We start from the raw sequence: 16,869 nt of genomic DNA on the forward strand, positions 1-16,869 counted from the left end.
GGATAAACGGGCGAACGGACAGATTTTATTATAACGTATTCAGTACCAAATAGTATTATAAGAAAGCCCAGAAAATTCAAATTTGGAAATGTGTATGGGGGAGGGGGGGGGGGGTTGGAGAAATGTTAGTGAGTTCCATTATATTATGATTTATGTTCGCACCAAAAAGAAAGTAAATATTCTTTATTATCAGAAATAAAAGGAGAATTAAGTTAGCGTTTGTTAATGGATATAGAATACACGTGGAAATTATGATAGGGGAAAAATTGTCGTCAATTCAGGTTAATAACATGAACATAACAATAACTTTATTGGTCAAATCGTTCATCCAGATGGTTGAGAGGTAATGGGGTAAAGGGGTAAAGGGGATGGATGGAGTGGGTCTTTAATTTAGCCAACTACAAATTTCAATTCATTAGAGTACATGATAATATGGTTTAAGCTCCAAGAAATAACTCATTTTTTGCAGTTTTTTTAAAAAGTATTGCTGTTATAAAATGGTTTAAGACTAGATCTTTTAGCTGTCATTTACATATTCTTTTATTCTCTGCAAATTCGGTGCAAAATTTAGTCAATAAGTGACGCAATTATTTTGCAAAAACCTACATGCATAACAAAATTTTCAAAAAATTTAAAACATTTTTTCACAATTTATAGTTTAATGTCGTTTATGACGTACATGAATGTCAGTTATGCTAGATATTATAAGTAGTGAAGCTACTCAATAACTTGTTATTATCCAAGTTCCTAAATTGAAAAAAAAAATATTTTTCAGTATGGCTACGATTATGGATTTAATCCTGTGGATCTAAGCTGTTCTGAGCCACACTGAAAAATTATGTATTTTAACGGATTACCGACAATTTTTCACAAATTAACAAAATTCCTGTGCAATCTTAATTAACCTTACAATTTTTCTTTTGCTATAAATGTAAAGCTGTTTAAAATACGACCCAATAACCAAATTATAAAGAAGAGCTCTGCATGTTATGAAAATGATTGTTCTTGTAATGTATCTAAATTGACTAAAACTATGTCTGCTAAAATATAGCCATTTAACTTCCCATTAGTTTTAATGTTTTTTTTTTGAGTAGACTTTGAAAAATGTCCTATCATATTCAAGTCGATTTTCTAGAGATCTATAGGGATGAGACAATGGACGATAAATTGATATACATCCTCAATGATGATACACATCAATATGACCTCCCCCCCCCCCCCCCTCCGATCTGTAAGGGTTAAACGAGATCTTAGTGGAATACATACATAACATTGACACATTATATTGTTGATACATTTTTAAGACGAAGACCAAACTGCATAAATTTTGTGTCACTTTTGATTCCTGTGACGTCATTAAATGAGGAAGATGAGAGGAAAAGTGGGGAAGAAAACCCCTAAAAAAGAGATGGAGAATATGACGTCAAAAGTGGTGCATAAGTTATTCAGTTTGGTCTTTGTCCATTTTTAAAATATAAATCTAGGGATAAAGATAGCAGACAATTAACCTTTCTGTAGATTAAATAGCTGGATGATGAAAAGTGAACCACTACTAGTTTGAATCAACCAATCAAGATTTAATATAAGTATCCAAAGCTTTGGAGGCAATGAATAAGCATACATGTTTTTAAACTTTGAGTTCCTGTATGAATTACAGTTTAATGTCCCCTCCCTCCCTGGTTATCGGAAAGGCTGTATAAAAAATTTTACTGTCAATGTCGGAAAGTTACTTATGCGTTCTTTTCTGTATATTGTTTTATATTCTCAAAAAGAAAGAAAAGTGTGTTTAATAATGATAGTGAAGCTTATAAGAAGGGGAATATGCTGTTCTAATGATATGCGTTCCTGATGATTCTATTATGTGATAATTTGCGGAAGTTAATGCACACCAAAAGTTATTGACCACGTCCATTAAAGATTCTTTAAATTCTGCTGAATAAAAATGGCACAACAAGGAATAATATAGATTGAACATCTAGGTAAAATGCTTGAAAATGTAGTTAAGTTACCAGGCTATCCATCTAAATTTAATTCCTTGTACTAATATGAATAGATATAGTGAATGAAATACTTAAATACTTGGATGTTGTACCAGATTTTCATGTACTCTTATAAAAGGATAATATCAGCTGTCTAAAAATAACGATACCCCACATTACCTTCTTTACCCCGTTTCCTTTCCTCCTACTGGATAAACAAACAATCCAACAAATGAGGACCGTAACAGCAACCTATTTTTTCCCTCTGTCATTAAACCCACATATTCTATTTAATGAAGTAAAGTCCAACTTTTGGTAAATAAGGGCAAGAAATCAATATTACTTTATTTTGATAATATTTTTTTCAAAAGACAAGTAAATAATAATGTGTCTTTTAACTTTTATTTTCATTAGAGAGGGGTATAATTTTGTTTTGGATAAGCTTTTTGCCTTCAAAAGGGTTTTATCTATTTTTCCATTTAAGAAGGTTGAAGAGATAGCTAAATGAAAGATAAAGAAATCAAAGTTGGGTTGACATTAAACTTTAATTTAAACTGTTACTTTTGATTTTCATTGGCTTTTTCCAAACTAAAAGTGTCCGTACTCTTCCACCAATGATTTTAATCTATTAAAGGGTTAAGTTTGTTATTTATCATTGGGGATGCACCTCAATTTATCTTCCATTGTCTTTACCTTTAAATTCCTGTTGAGTTTAAAAGATTAAAACTTACAAGCGTTGACTTAACCCTAAATCCACTACTCTTGCGAGACAGTTAGGAATGTCATATATTTCTTTTACTTTTCTTTCCCAGGATATTTGCAGGGTGGCTTCATCTCAGTCCAGGTGGTCATCAAGCAGGTTTGATTATGAGAATAGCTCTTTGAAAACAAACTTAGCACTTAATAGGCTTCTTAAACATAATTGCAAAGCCATAAATCTGTCTTAAATGCAAATAACTTATTTTCAAAAATACAGATTTCTCTTATATAATGATTTCTCCTTTTTTTTAGATTTACTTAATTGCATTTTTTATTTCTTTCACCTACTTTTTGCTCTCATCTTTTTTTCTCATTCTTTAATGATCACATTTTTTCCTTTCTCTTATGAAATCCTTTTTCTTATTATATATATTAAGCCAAGTTAGCTATGCATTTTTAAAATAATTGTCTGCTAGCCGCTAAACCGCATAGTAAGCGCGAATAGAAATTATAATAATCATGAAAAGAAAAACGACACTATAACTAGGTGAAAATTATATGGATACATCTCATGGGTAAAGTAAAAAGTAAATAAAAAAAGTCAGTTTTTTTTTGTGAAAATAAAACTTTGGATGCTCATTTCTGAAGATAAATTAAACCATGTGTTACATTTTAAAAATATAAACACAACTTATTTTTTACCATTTTATTAATGTGTTGCATGTTGAGGACATCTCAATCAAAGTTTGTTATCATATTACAAAATAAGACTGAATTGTCATTTATGATAGTTGTTCTGTATGGTAAGCATCACATTCTAGTTGTAATTCTAGATGTCAAATGTTTATGTTGTCGATTTAAATAACAAATTTTTTAGTTATTATTAATCTATCGATTTTATATTAACAATTTTTATATGCCATTCATAATGTTGACATAGTTGTTCATCCTTTATCCCTGGACTATTTTGAATGCTCTGCTGGCCAAGCGTGTGTGCTTCATATAGAGGAGAAAAAATAAATAGAAAGGCAGATAAAAAAGAGAGAAATCTGGGAAAACAGTATCTGTGTTTTATAATTATACATAAATTAATTAAATTATAAGGAGAGTGAAATAGGAGATAAAATTAAAGAATAAAAGAGAGCTTTAGTTACTTAAAAATGTAACTTTCTGTCGACTTGTAATTTCAAGATTTTTTTTAACTATATAGCATTTAAAAGTGGAAATGACTAAAATACTAAAAAGCCCCTTGGAAGTTGTAATAAATATCTAATATTTAGAACTAAGAATTTTAGCTTCCCATTTAAATAAATCACATAGTCACACACATTTTTGTTAACATGAACTGTTTTGTTTAACAATTCCCCGCCCTTTTTCATTCTCATTTCAAATATCCCATCGGCAAATTTTTAAAGTTTACCATAGATTAAAATAGAACAGTAAGGGCAACTGAAAAATACATTCAGATTAAATACATGAAGCTTATTGTGACTTACAATGCAAATGTTTTAAAGGCAACCAATAGAATGAATTTAAATTGAAACAAAACAAGGATGAGAATATCAAAAAAAGTAAAGTAGCTTAAAGAAAAAGAACCAAAAGAATTAGATTAATAAACACAGAGAAGAGAGACAAAGTTAAGTTAAAAAACAGATACTTTTGATCCAGATAATCTTTAAAATGAAAATTTTGAAAGCTTATGTCATAAATCAGCCTATTAATATATATTATTTTCATGAACAAACGGACAAGGTAAATTATTGAGTAGACTTTAGTTGTTCAAGGGAATCTTTACAAAAGATTAAACCGCCTATCTTCAACAGAATCCAACAAAACATTACTTATCTATATTATTATCTATGAGATTCGCACGACATATAAAACAATATTAAATAATTCTATCAATTTACATATGAGAGAATTAATAGGAAAAACACACAAAGAACAAATATTTATTGGATTATTGTTGAGTTTTACAGTTTTATTTAAAAATTTGATATTCTACATATAATAATTAAATGTAAGCATATTTAGTGCAATGCTGTAGTACTTTCTTTATTAAAAAAAGTAGCCTTAGCTGTCTAACCTAATAATTACCTATACTTCGTGAAATATTAGACTATATACAGGGTGGGGCAAATAAGACCGGACAAATTCTAACTTCTAAACAAATGAACATAAAATCGTCAATTTTCAAGATTTTATTGAATTTTAAAAACTGGCAAGCAAAATAGGTATATAACTATTAGATTATTGAATAAAATCGCCGCAAGCCTTAATTACGGCCTCTACCCGTCTCCTCAACCGCCGGCAGCTGCAGGTCAAAATGTACCTGTCAAAGCTGGCGTAGTTCTCCTTGATAGTGGCAATGAGGGAGGTCTTTGTGGTATGGGCACGTCTATTGGTGCATGCTCCAAAGTAGCCCCAGGCCCAAAAGTCCATTGAATTAAGATCAGGCTGCTGGGAGGCCACATTTCCTAAGGAACGTGAGTAACCGCAGGATCCAAATTCGCCCAACTTTCAAGCTACCCTTACACGGAGGCTCTTATTTGGGCCACAGTTGAGCTAGAACGACGTTCTTTACCTTTTTAAAAATGGCATGAAGTTTCAGCTAGGGTTGTTAGCGCAACCCATAGTCTAAAATGAGTTTCAAAGTTCAATATGTGTCCCTAAAGTCAAGAACCGAGAAATTTTCACGAATTTTTACGGTTTTTGGCGTTTTTTGCATCTCAAAATCTGCCCCGTTTCACTTTGCTGGAGTACTACGGCCTAGCCATTTCAGATAGAGAGCTCTAGTCTTTTCTAGTGTCTTACTTATGTATCTAACAGTATCCCCAGCAAGTTGCATAACTCTACCTCACCTACAGATAAGCTGAGGTCAGATTTAGTGGGCCCTAGTTGAGAATCCAGATTAAACCACCGGCGCATTTGGAATCTGCCTTGTTGAACATATGTGCGGCCAGCTCGTTGTACACGTCCATCTACGTCCAAAGATTTTTTTTGCTTAAAGGTCATTACCTAAGCCTTTTATAGTGTGGTCAAACGTCCTGATTGGTCAAGTAGTTTTGGCGCTATGGCCATTTAAAGTTTGTCCGGTCTTATTTGCCCCACCCTGTATAGTATGTCATTTATGACTTCTTTCATTCAGTCGAAGTAATAATGTCAATTAGTCCATTGAAAAAACGAAAAGTCGATAATCTGACGTTTTATGGTCATACTAGCGTTTTGCCCATAGCATCTAGATGCTATGTATTGGTTGTAAAAGAGAAGGGAGGAAAAATAGCCCAAAACCATTTAAAGACTTAAATCCAAAAATTAAATACCTTTAAACCTATTTGGAGCTTCCCTAAATTTAAAACCTAGTTAGTTCCGTAGTTATTGAAATCTTAAGCTTCAGACAAAACAACCATACTATTTTTTATAGGATAGACGTCATAAACCGTCAAATTAGCAACAAAACATAATTCTGCAAGTTTTTTTTTTAAATGTCTAATCAATTGATTTTTTAATTTCTTCCCCTTTATATTTTCCTTTCATTATACTTTATCCCTGATTTGTTAGTTTTGAATGGTAAATGACAAGAAAATGAATATGATAAATCTTCAACTTTTCAGCTTTTTCACGCATTGTCATACCCATACCCCAACATATTTGTTGGGCGGTTGAAGCTATTTCTTTCTTATATAAAAGACACAAAGTGAATTGTAAAACACACAAGCTTTTGCTAATTTAATTGATAGCACTTTTTTAGTCATCAAAGATTTGTTTATAACTAAATTTCAAAATGTCTTAATTATTAAGATATGGGAGAAAGATGAATCGGGCAGCTTACAGTTTCTCGTGAATGTAAAGTATCTTAAGACAATTACAATGGTAAAAAGAATATTGTAATAAAGCTCTTCCAACTCGTTGATAGAGTGACGGGCGTACGGATTGCAAGTCGGACCTACACAAACTATAGAGTAGCAGTGTTAGTTATAAGAACAATTATTTAAAGAAAATGTATATATTCTCAACCTCCCAACTGACAAATCAACACTTTCCAAGCTCAAAAGTTCACTTGCATTTGAGAAAAAATGGAGCACTAAGTTTTGGGCATTAGTTTCCTTTCTATTCTCTTGACTGTACACCAGGAAGTATATGTCATGGTAGGATTTAGGAATATTTAAATTTATCCCAAATTAAGATTTAAGATTCATGAAAATGGTATTTAACATCAAATTTTTAAAATGTAATACAACTTTATACAAAAATAAATTTACTGTTGTTTTTGCGAATGCTATGTGCATTAATCTGTCTTGATTGTAATACGTTATAAAAGTTAGTATTTTTAGTTAAAGGCATAAGAATTTTTTATGTAAATATCACTCCCTAATTATTTTAAAATCAATCTGTTTTAATTACCATTCTTGAACTAAAAGAAATATAAACCTATTTTTATGCGAATCCCTATATCCATGATTAATTATAACCATCCATCAATGTATACTTTTGTATGCACTCTTTTTTAGAACTCAAATACAACTTATAGTGTAAATTAAAGTTGTCTTTTTTACATGTTGAAAAATCATGTATATCATCGTATTATAGACAGTTTTCCACGAAAATATGAAAATAAAAATGTAATATTAGTTTTGTAAGCCCGGGCTTTCGGCCCCTCGGGGTTAACAAAACTGGTTTTTATCTTACATATATTTTTTCTTTTAATATCCGCGGAAAGTTGTCTTTAATGTGATGCGATAAATAACAATTATCAACCTATTTAATTGCCTAATTATTTACATATTTTCTTCAAAATCTGCTCTTCCATTGCATTTGATCGTTCTTTATGAGTAATAGCCCCTCAAATTTATTAATTTAATAGCCTTTAGTATTCAAATTTAAGCTTAACTAATAATCATTAAATTTGGCTATAAGGAAGAAATTTAAGATTGATTATTTGAGGATAATTTTATATTGTGCACTTAAAGTCAGGGTTGCCAAGATAGATTGGTCAGTCAGTGGGTTGTTTGGTTGGTTGTGCATCTAAGGATAGGGTTGCCAAGCTATATTGGTCAGTCAGTGGGTTGTTTGGTTGGTTGTGCATCTAAAGTCAGGGTTGTCACGTTAGTTTGGTCAGTTAGTGGGTTGTTTTGTTGGTTGTACATCTAAAGTCAGGGTTGCCAAGCTAGATTGGTCAGTCAGTGGGTTGTTTGGTTGGTTGTGCATCTAAAGTCAGGGTTGCCAAGCTGGATTAGACCGTAAGTGGGTTGTTTGGTTGGTTGTACATGTAAAGTTAGGGTTGCAAAGCTAGATTAGTAAGTTAGAAGGTCGTTTGGTGGGTGGTAAACTTTTAGCGCAACAACTCACATACCTCACTTTGTGATAATCTTTTTCCTGTTATCAAATTGATAGGATGTCTGATTGTACCAAAATTCTCGCTAACACAGTTACAGTTAAGCATCTTACATAGACAGGTTTTAATCTATTTTTAGATCTTTCAATATATATATATATAGGTCTTTTTGGTCATAGTGACTCTACCAAATGTAATCTAAAATGTAATGTAGAAAGTAGTATAGAACATTCATTATTTTTTTGCCTTTACCCAAAATTCTTTATAAATGCACTTGCTTTATATTTAGACTATTATTTTAATAATGACACCCCTGAATTCATTTATCTCAAAGAAAATTTTTATCTTTTTAATGTTTGGTACCCTATATTTGCTAAAAATGAAATATTTTTTCAACTATCATTGCTAATTCTAATTGCCAAAGATCGCTCATTAAAAATTAGTAAAGATGAATGTTTATCAAGATGGACCATTCTAAACTGTTTCTCTCAATCATTGTTTGTTGTAAAATCTGCTTTATCAATTTTAAATAATATGGGTTTAAATTCTGATTTTCTTAATGATTTTCTTGAGTTTCTATTAAAACAAAAAAATAATATCTCATACTTCAAATGTACATGATTTATATTCCGTAATTCGTAATTTATCTATTATAAACATTTAAAAATACATAAATTCATAGTTTGTTTCATGTTTAACTCGAAATAAATTATATAAAAACAACAATATATGTCCTCCTTAAAGTTATTGAATTCTTTTGAAATCCCTAAAAAAAGTTACTTATACTCTGGGACAAATATAATTATTCGCAATTGTATTAAATTTGAATTGTCTAATATTTGTATGTATCTCTGTATTTAAACTACTAAAATTATTCTTCTTTTATACCTATTTATTTTGAGTAAATTTTGCAAACAATTTGAGTACCCATATCTCCTGTTCTGGGCAGGCATACCATGCTTAATTGGATGCAAAAATTGGGACACACAATTTTAATCACAGATTTAGGATTAATCATTTACTGCAGGGAGCTAAAGGGATAGGATAACGGATGATAAATTTGTATGCACCTTGAATTATGATAAACATAATTATTCCTTCTTAAAATTTGAATTTATTGGTGGAAAACATTGGACCCTATAAGCTTGTACCAACAGGTTAAGTTTTTAAAAATTGTGAAGGTTTTTTAAGCTCACATTTTAAGTAACTTGATTATAAAACCTTGGTAACTATTATGATCTAGAGTCAAATTGTTGAAAATAATTCCCCATCGTTAAAGTAATCCCAGAGATATTAACTAACGAACAAAGTAACATCGTAATACTTCTCTGTTTAATACATTAGATACATGAAAGACTAGTCTAACGCTTAGAGATGCCAAAGACTAATAAAAGGTTTCCCTAAAAAGCTGTTATATAGACCCTTAGAGACTTGTTACCATCCTAATATTTTAGTATCACAGCTATATATGCCTTGAATATACTACAAGTGAAAATGTCATATACTGTGATTTATTGGCAATTACTGAAAAAATATTTATTAACGAAATATTTCATTTTTCAGGTGATAAGAGATATTACAGCACAAGAAAAGTTGGAGATGTTCCTATAATTGTTAGAGGTAGGGTTATAAACTAGCGACTGCTCCCCCCCCCCAAGAAGCCTCTAGGGACACTTGGGGGAAAATGTAGAAGGGGAAGGGGGGGGGGTGGCGACCTCCACATTTAATTTTAGTTTTAGAAATGAAGGATATATTTTTTTGGTGGGGGGTTGGATTTTTTAAAGAGATGTTTTAAATAGAGGTGAAAAAATTGTTAAAAGCCTTCCCTAGATCTATAATAAACTCCACAGTAAAGGAGAACCACGTCGGTTTTAGTGATAGTTTAAGCTAAGCAATTCATCGGATTTCTTACAGTTCGAATTTGTCTTGAAACTTAAACAAAATTTATGAGATATATGGGAAAATGATTTTTAAGCGTCTAAAGTATGACACTGTCTTAACAGCTAGGAATACGATAACAACTATACTAATAAATATAAATTGGGGCTATGATTATCATTCTATATTATTCTCTGTATATTGTATTATTGTCTATTATTTTTTTCTCACAACTTTACTGTTATTATTTTCAAATGCACCATTCTTTCCAAAAATAGGATGGATAACTTTTATTCAAAATCATAAATAGTTTGTCTTTAGATATTTTTTAGCTTAAAATTAAATTTTTTATGATTTCTTGTAAAAGGTGTTGATACTCTGTATGTACAACTAAAATATTTCTGAAAATCACAATACAAAGTTTTAAATGTGCCGGTCAATTCTATCATGGTTTGAAGAATGGATTATTAGTGGCTATACTATTTATATCTTGCTACAACCTTTCTTTACCACGTCGAAATCTTAAAACAGAGCAAGGAATAACAAACAATAAATCTCTATAGAGCACTAGTTGCGGTTCAAATTGGAACCAGCCTATCGTTGTGTTGTGTAATCCTTATACTAAAGTAACAGGATGTTTGTGTGTTTGTGTGTCTGTTCCAAAGAATCTCTGGTTGCGGGTCAAAATGGAACCAGCCTATCGTTGTGTTGTGTAATATTATTATATTATTCCTTTACTCACACAATCTAAATATACATGGAGGGAGGGGACATTGAACTGTAAACTATACTTGTACTTGTTTTCATAAACGTGATCTCTCATTTGCTGATTTAAAAATTCAGTTGCCAAAGTTTTCCACTAATAATTTGAATCTAAACAAAAGAAAATTTTGTTTATTCTAATGAGGGAAGTACATCAATTTATTGTCCATTGTCTTATCCCTCGAGTTCCCTGCTTTAAGCAAAGAACAATACAGATTGAAATATCAGGCCATATAGTGTAAACTTTAGTAGAACAGTCGGGTTATTGAAAAAGCATGCAAAACAGTAAATTGTATGTAACAGGTTATTCCAAAGAAATTATGTATCAATATAATAATATTATGTATCTTTACTAGCGCAAGCTTCTATATATATTTCAATCCATCCGTCCATACGTCTTTCCGACAGAGTAATTAAATAAAAATGTTGACTGCTTCAAAGATAGAACATGTTTGACCATTTTAATATTAGCAGCTAGACCGCTCCTTAGCTGCTTTTTAACTGCTTTAATGAGTATTAAATTTTGTAATTTTTTGTATCTTGTATCTGTAATTTCCAACGAATCTTTTTCGTATATGTTCTTTTTATTAACGGAATGTTTTACTTTTATCATAAATGAAGTTGAATCTTAAACCAATCCTTAACTAGATTTTTTGCCGCTTTTGGTATATATTTGGTATCCTATTTTTTAACAAAAAACATGCAAATACGATAATATGCGGAGATGGAGGAACACTTATTTATGTAATACCCATGAACATAAGATTATGACAGTTTTTGTCGTCTTAAGAATTACGGTCACAAACAAATCAAGGATAATTCATCTTAAGAACTTTTTTTTCTTAATTTGTTTATTTATATAATACTTCTTTGTCAATAATAATAATAATACCAAATCCTCTTTTAAAAAGTAGTCACTAAACACTGAATATGCCTATAGACCCAAAGTAGGTTTATAACTATTTGGGGGAGGAAATCTTCACACTCTCAAGAGTATTCAGCTTTAGAAAAAAATTTCCCAGAATTAAAAAAAATTCCCCAACCTTAAGTGACGTCAGCAATAACTTGGAAAAAAATCTCTTTGATTTTTTAAAACTTTGGTGATAAAAAAGATGATGTCTGCAGTTTTTTCTTACTATAAAAAATCCCTCTCTTGTGATAAATATGAATATCAGATGCATGATTTAAAAACAACACAGATCAGGATTGTGCTTTGACCTCTTTTTATCTATTTAAGTATCTTTATTTATTCACATTATTACAGGCATTCTTTTTCTTCGTGTTATATAAAGCAGTAAGATTTTTTTTGTTTGAAGCTTAATGTTTGAATATCTTCTGAACCGAGTTCTTCATTTATTTGAAGCTTCTCACGAGTCCTGGGATGTGTTTAGGCTATTTTATTACCTAGATTTAAGTCTTTGGATGGTTTAGTACTATTTTTTATTTACTTAGCTTCCACTTCGAGTCCCTAAATACTAGTGGCGAACCTGCTAGTATTAAAAAAAATAAACTGTTTGTTTTGTAAATTGTGTAACAGTTTGTTAACTTCAATTATTCCAAATTGCGACAACTTGATTATAAAAATCTATTTGACATGATACGAGGAACAATCATTTGATATACCGTTGCTTGGTCAACTAGGTATATTTGCAACTTCTTATCACACAGGGAGGGAGGTGACATTGGGCTGTTTATTACACTAGTCCCCAAGTTTTATAATAACTTTTTCTTATTCGTTGACTTAGCAACTTTGGGGGCTATTAATGAATTTTGATTTGATTTGATTTTTCGTTGATTATCTTATCCCTTTAGATTCCTGCGTAAATGGGATATATAGCCATTCTATTTTTCACATTTATTTTTGCATGTTTTAGATATAAATATAATTAAAACCCATAAAATATTTTGACAAAAAAAATATATTGATGAAGCTTAATTAAGCTTTTATCATATTTTTAGTGAGATAATTTTTTTTAAATGGACGTTTGAACCTTTTTATGTCAAAATTAAAGAGTAAGATTTCTACATATACTGTTTAGCGGACGTACTAATCCTAAATAAAGATATGGTAAGCCTTCTTATACATATATCATGTATCTAAAATAAGTTTTTTCTACAAAAATAAAGCTTAATTCATATCATTGTTAAAATCAAGCATAATATTGTATTTAAAACAGTAACAATTACATTAAAACAATGTGTCTATTATCACTACAAAAGCGAAGCTTTTTGATACTAATTATACTTAACAGGAAGAAAATATGGTTTTGATATAGATATTGCTTTTAGTGAACTGTGTTTGCACTATGATACCTAAGACATTATGGCACGATAAGGGTCTAAATCGATTAATTAAAGTGCTTACTTTTTTATTTAAGATGTACCAAAATTCGTCTATAAGTTCTGATTTTATGAATGTTGTCATGCTTGTTATACAATGTATTGCATATATGTAATTATTATAGAAGCACTCATTAGGTTTATGACATAAAGCATACAAAAAATAAAAAAAATAGCAGGGATAGAGCATTTGATAAAAAATGTAAATGGAATGTTTATTTTTGAATTAAACTGTCTACGTATTAGGCAAACACCTAGAAAGGTTTTCATATATTGAAGTTTCAAAATTATTGGCAATTTACTTTTCTGTACATGGAAAATCCCTTACATCTTTTTACATATTCATATCATGAAAGCATTGTTTTATTTCTTCGTATTTTGTCAACAATTCTATTAACAGTTACACATTGTCAAGATTTGGAATAATAACATAGTCAATAATGTCCATATGTAGCGCAGCAATATAAAATTTAAATCTAAAGTCTACTTTTAAACAAAATTATGAAAGGAAATTCCAAAAAAATACTCAATTTTTTCCTTTAGATTTAATTTTCAAAAAATAAAGTGTTAAAGAAAAGGTTAAAATTCCTTTCCTTTTAGAATGTTAATGATTAAAGAGGTCTTTTTGTCTAAAAGAAAAGCTTTTTTAGTCAGATCCTTAATAGACGATAAATAATGATGTATAAGTAGCGCAGCTAAACTGTAATAAACGGATGTCTATATGTCTGTAAGGAGATTCTCTTTATGTAGCTCTCTTTTCCACACTTAGAAGCAAACAAGCAGGAATCTTAAGGGATAAGACAATGGCCGATAAATTGATGTTCACCCCTAAGTACCCTAAGTTGTTAAGAATAAGTTATCATAAAACTATTGGGACTAGTGTAATAAACAGACCATTGACCCATCCCTCTCTACAGACAAGCAATTTTATAGACATAACTGTCTTTTACATTTTCTAAATGCACCATAACGATATTTCTGGCAGTAAAAATAAATGCTCCTTTACACTTTGTTATTGTATGAACAAAATTGTCCTTGTTTTAGCTGTAAATTGTCCTATAATAGCCCGGGGCCTTAAAGTCCATTAATGATAAAAAAGTAACACAATAACGAAATGTCGTTTATTTTTTGTTTTCTACATCAAAAGTGAAGGCATTTTGAAGTAGGTTAAAGTCAATAGGTACTGGAAAGACAGTGGAAAAATGTATTTTTATTAATTCAAGAAAAAAATTACCTAAACTCAAAATTATAAAGCAAAATAACTAGGAATTTAAATATCATGTTTCAAAATTAGTTCCTCTTTTAATTAAATTGAAATCAATTACACAAATCAAGGTTTTTGCTCTCTCTGTTTAGATCTCGCTAACTGCTATTTTATTACACACAAAGAACGAAATAAATAAAAAAAACGTTTTAACGATAAAAGGAACTTTGATTCAAAGAGGCTTCATAAAAAATAACTGTGCAGCACCCCATCTGAATTGTCCATACATAAAAATATCTTTCCGATATAAGATTAATTTGTAAAATATCCGCCAATGGCCATTTTATATAATTTTTGCTGGGTAAATGGATATAAGTGGATAATGGATATTATGACAGTAGAAAATTTATCGTTAATTTATCTTTCTAACATGAACCTTATTTATTGGCCAGTTCGTTCATCAAGCAGAAGGAGAGAGAGGATGTGCTAAAGGGTTTGAATGGTGGTATTGTTATTTCACCCGGCTGCGAGCATTACTTTATCCCACCCAGTACATGAAAATCTGTGGCAACATCCATGTAATAATATATCGATTGGTGTGTACAAGGGCAACAGAGGTGATTATCATATTATTAGCAATAATAACCCCTGGAGAAAAAATGATGCAGGCAAAAAATACACATTTAACATGCCTTTATATTCAGGGATTAAGGATTTACAATTTTGTTTTGTTTTTGGGTACTAAAAACGTATTATATTTTATTAATAAACTTGTCATCCAATTTGCTTCAGACTGACGAACAGACATTTAATCACTTTTTTTTATCCAAATCAATTGATTAAAATAACAAAAGTAAATATATAAAAAGTTCCCATCATGGTAAGTAACCCTGTGGGGCATTCTAAAGAAGTCCTTAAAAACTGATTAAAAAAAAATCAAATTCTACATTCAGACGAAAAAAAATCAGTCATTATTTCAATAAAAGAATAATGATAGTAATGTCAAATTTAATTAAAAATGAAGAGCATTATCGAGGTTTCCTATCCCTATATTCGTGATTGATAATAGTCAGGATATAAACATTATTTCCTAGGGCTATATCTGAACATAGGCAGGGCCACTATTAAAATCATGTCTATACGTTTTCGTTCATTTTTTTTTCACAATTTACAGCAAAAACTCTAAGAAAAAGATTGCGATATTTAAGTGTTTGAAATCTAAAAAATCTATTATAACTTAAAATCCTAGTTGTTTTAGGGAATAGCATGGATCATAATTAGGCATTATGAATCATATCTAAGACTTAAGGACAAAGGTTCTGTGAATGAAATTAAATGGCAATTAAATTTAAACATATGGAAGATATTGTACAGCAAGTGGGTTGGTTTTTGCCTGTTGTTACTTTTATTGGATTAATAGGTCCTTGGTAAGTGAAATATTTAAAAAAGCTGGTAACAATTTTTTAAAATTTGTATTTTTATGAGAACATACATGTACATATGAATAAAAGGTATGTGGATTAATCTTAACTATTGTCTATGCTATGGCCAATAAACCCCTCAAACTACCTTCTTTAATAGCAAAGCTACTGAATGAGTTCATCTGTCTGTAACATTTTGTTCAGCTGTTATTTAATTCAAATGACTACTGAAATACTGCTTCTAAAAGTGGTATATGTATTTTTTTTAAAAATGCCCTTTGTAAGTTTTAGTAAAAAAAACCTTTTATATATTTGGACTTCGTGGTAATCCACTATTTTAAATTGTGCGAAATCGGGCCCTTAAGAAGCCTAAAATCGTTTTATATATATCAGATTCGCGCATTGTGAATGCTATCATCCTTGTTATTTTTCTTTTGACTCAATCTTAAAAAGTCATGATAATAAATTAAACTTTCTGGTTGTTCAGAAATATTTATATGCTTGTCTTTTCTTTTGTTTTAAGATGAACCTATCTTTTGAATAAGAAAAGTCACTTTGCATGGTTTGAAGACGATAGGATAATTTTAACATACTTAGATTAACAATCAGAGCTAAAAGAGAGGGACACACCTTAAATGTAAAAATCTTTAATATGATAAGAACAAGGATGACAACATCCATAAAATCGAAGCTCAACGAATAAGGAATATTTAATTTAGAAGTTTGTACAAAAATTATGTATAAATCATAATATTACTTAAATCTGAATAGTTAATATGGACATTTTAAGACTTTATTGCAGAGATGATAGGCTTAAAATATTGGTTCTAGGTTTAATTTTCTAAAAAATATTTGAATAGGATTTATTATCACCCGAAATGTAGAAAAGCCTTTTTGAAAAACTTTTAATGTTTAACAAAAGAAATGTTTAAATTTTAAATAATAAATTAGATGAGATAAAGGATAAACAATATTAAATCTTGTGTCCTTGCATAAAAATCAGGGAGGGAAAGAATAATGGACTGCAAATTTTATTGCCACCTTCAGTTTTCAAGTAACAGTGTTCAAACTTTTTTACCAACAGTTTTAATTTATACAAGGGGCAATTTTGTTGTCATAATTGGGAGGTGCATTAATTTATCTTCAATGTTCCATCCCTTAAGAACCCTGGAATTAAAGAGATTAGTTTAAGATTAGACTTATTCCATTTCTTTATGCAGAAGCCAGACTTTTGTTTTCACTATGAAAATT

At 30.2% G+C, this 16,869-nt stretch overlaps 1 protein-coding gene across 1 annotated transcript in view; it reads left to right on the plus strand.

Annotated features, from left to right (window-relative positions):
• LOC145330733 (uncharacterized) overlaps positions 1–9,624 on the plus strand; it is a 48,684-nt gene extending 39,060 nt beyond the window's left edge. Inside the window, exon 3 of the mRNA XM_080175398.1 lies at positions 9,577–9,624. Within this exon, the coding sequence (XP_080031524.1) occupies positions 9,577–9,624 (48 nt within the window). The remainder of the gene's footprint in view (positions 1–9,576) is intronic.
• Positions 9,625–16,869: the final 7,245 nt, after the last annotated feature.

This window comes from Acartia tonsa, chromosome 10 (assembly GCF_053477335.1).
Source record: "Acartia tonsa isolate MP-2025a chromosome 10, ASM5347733v1, whole genome shotgun sequence".
NCBI lineage: Eukaryota > Metazoa > Arthropoda > Copepoda > Calanoida > Acartiidae > Acartia > Acartia tonsa.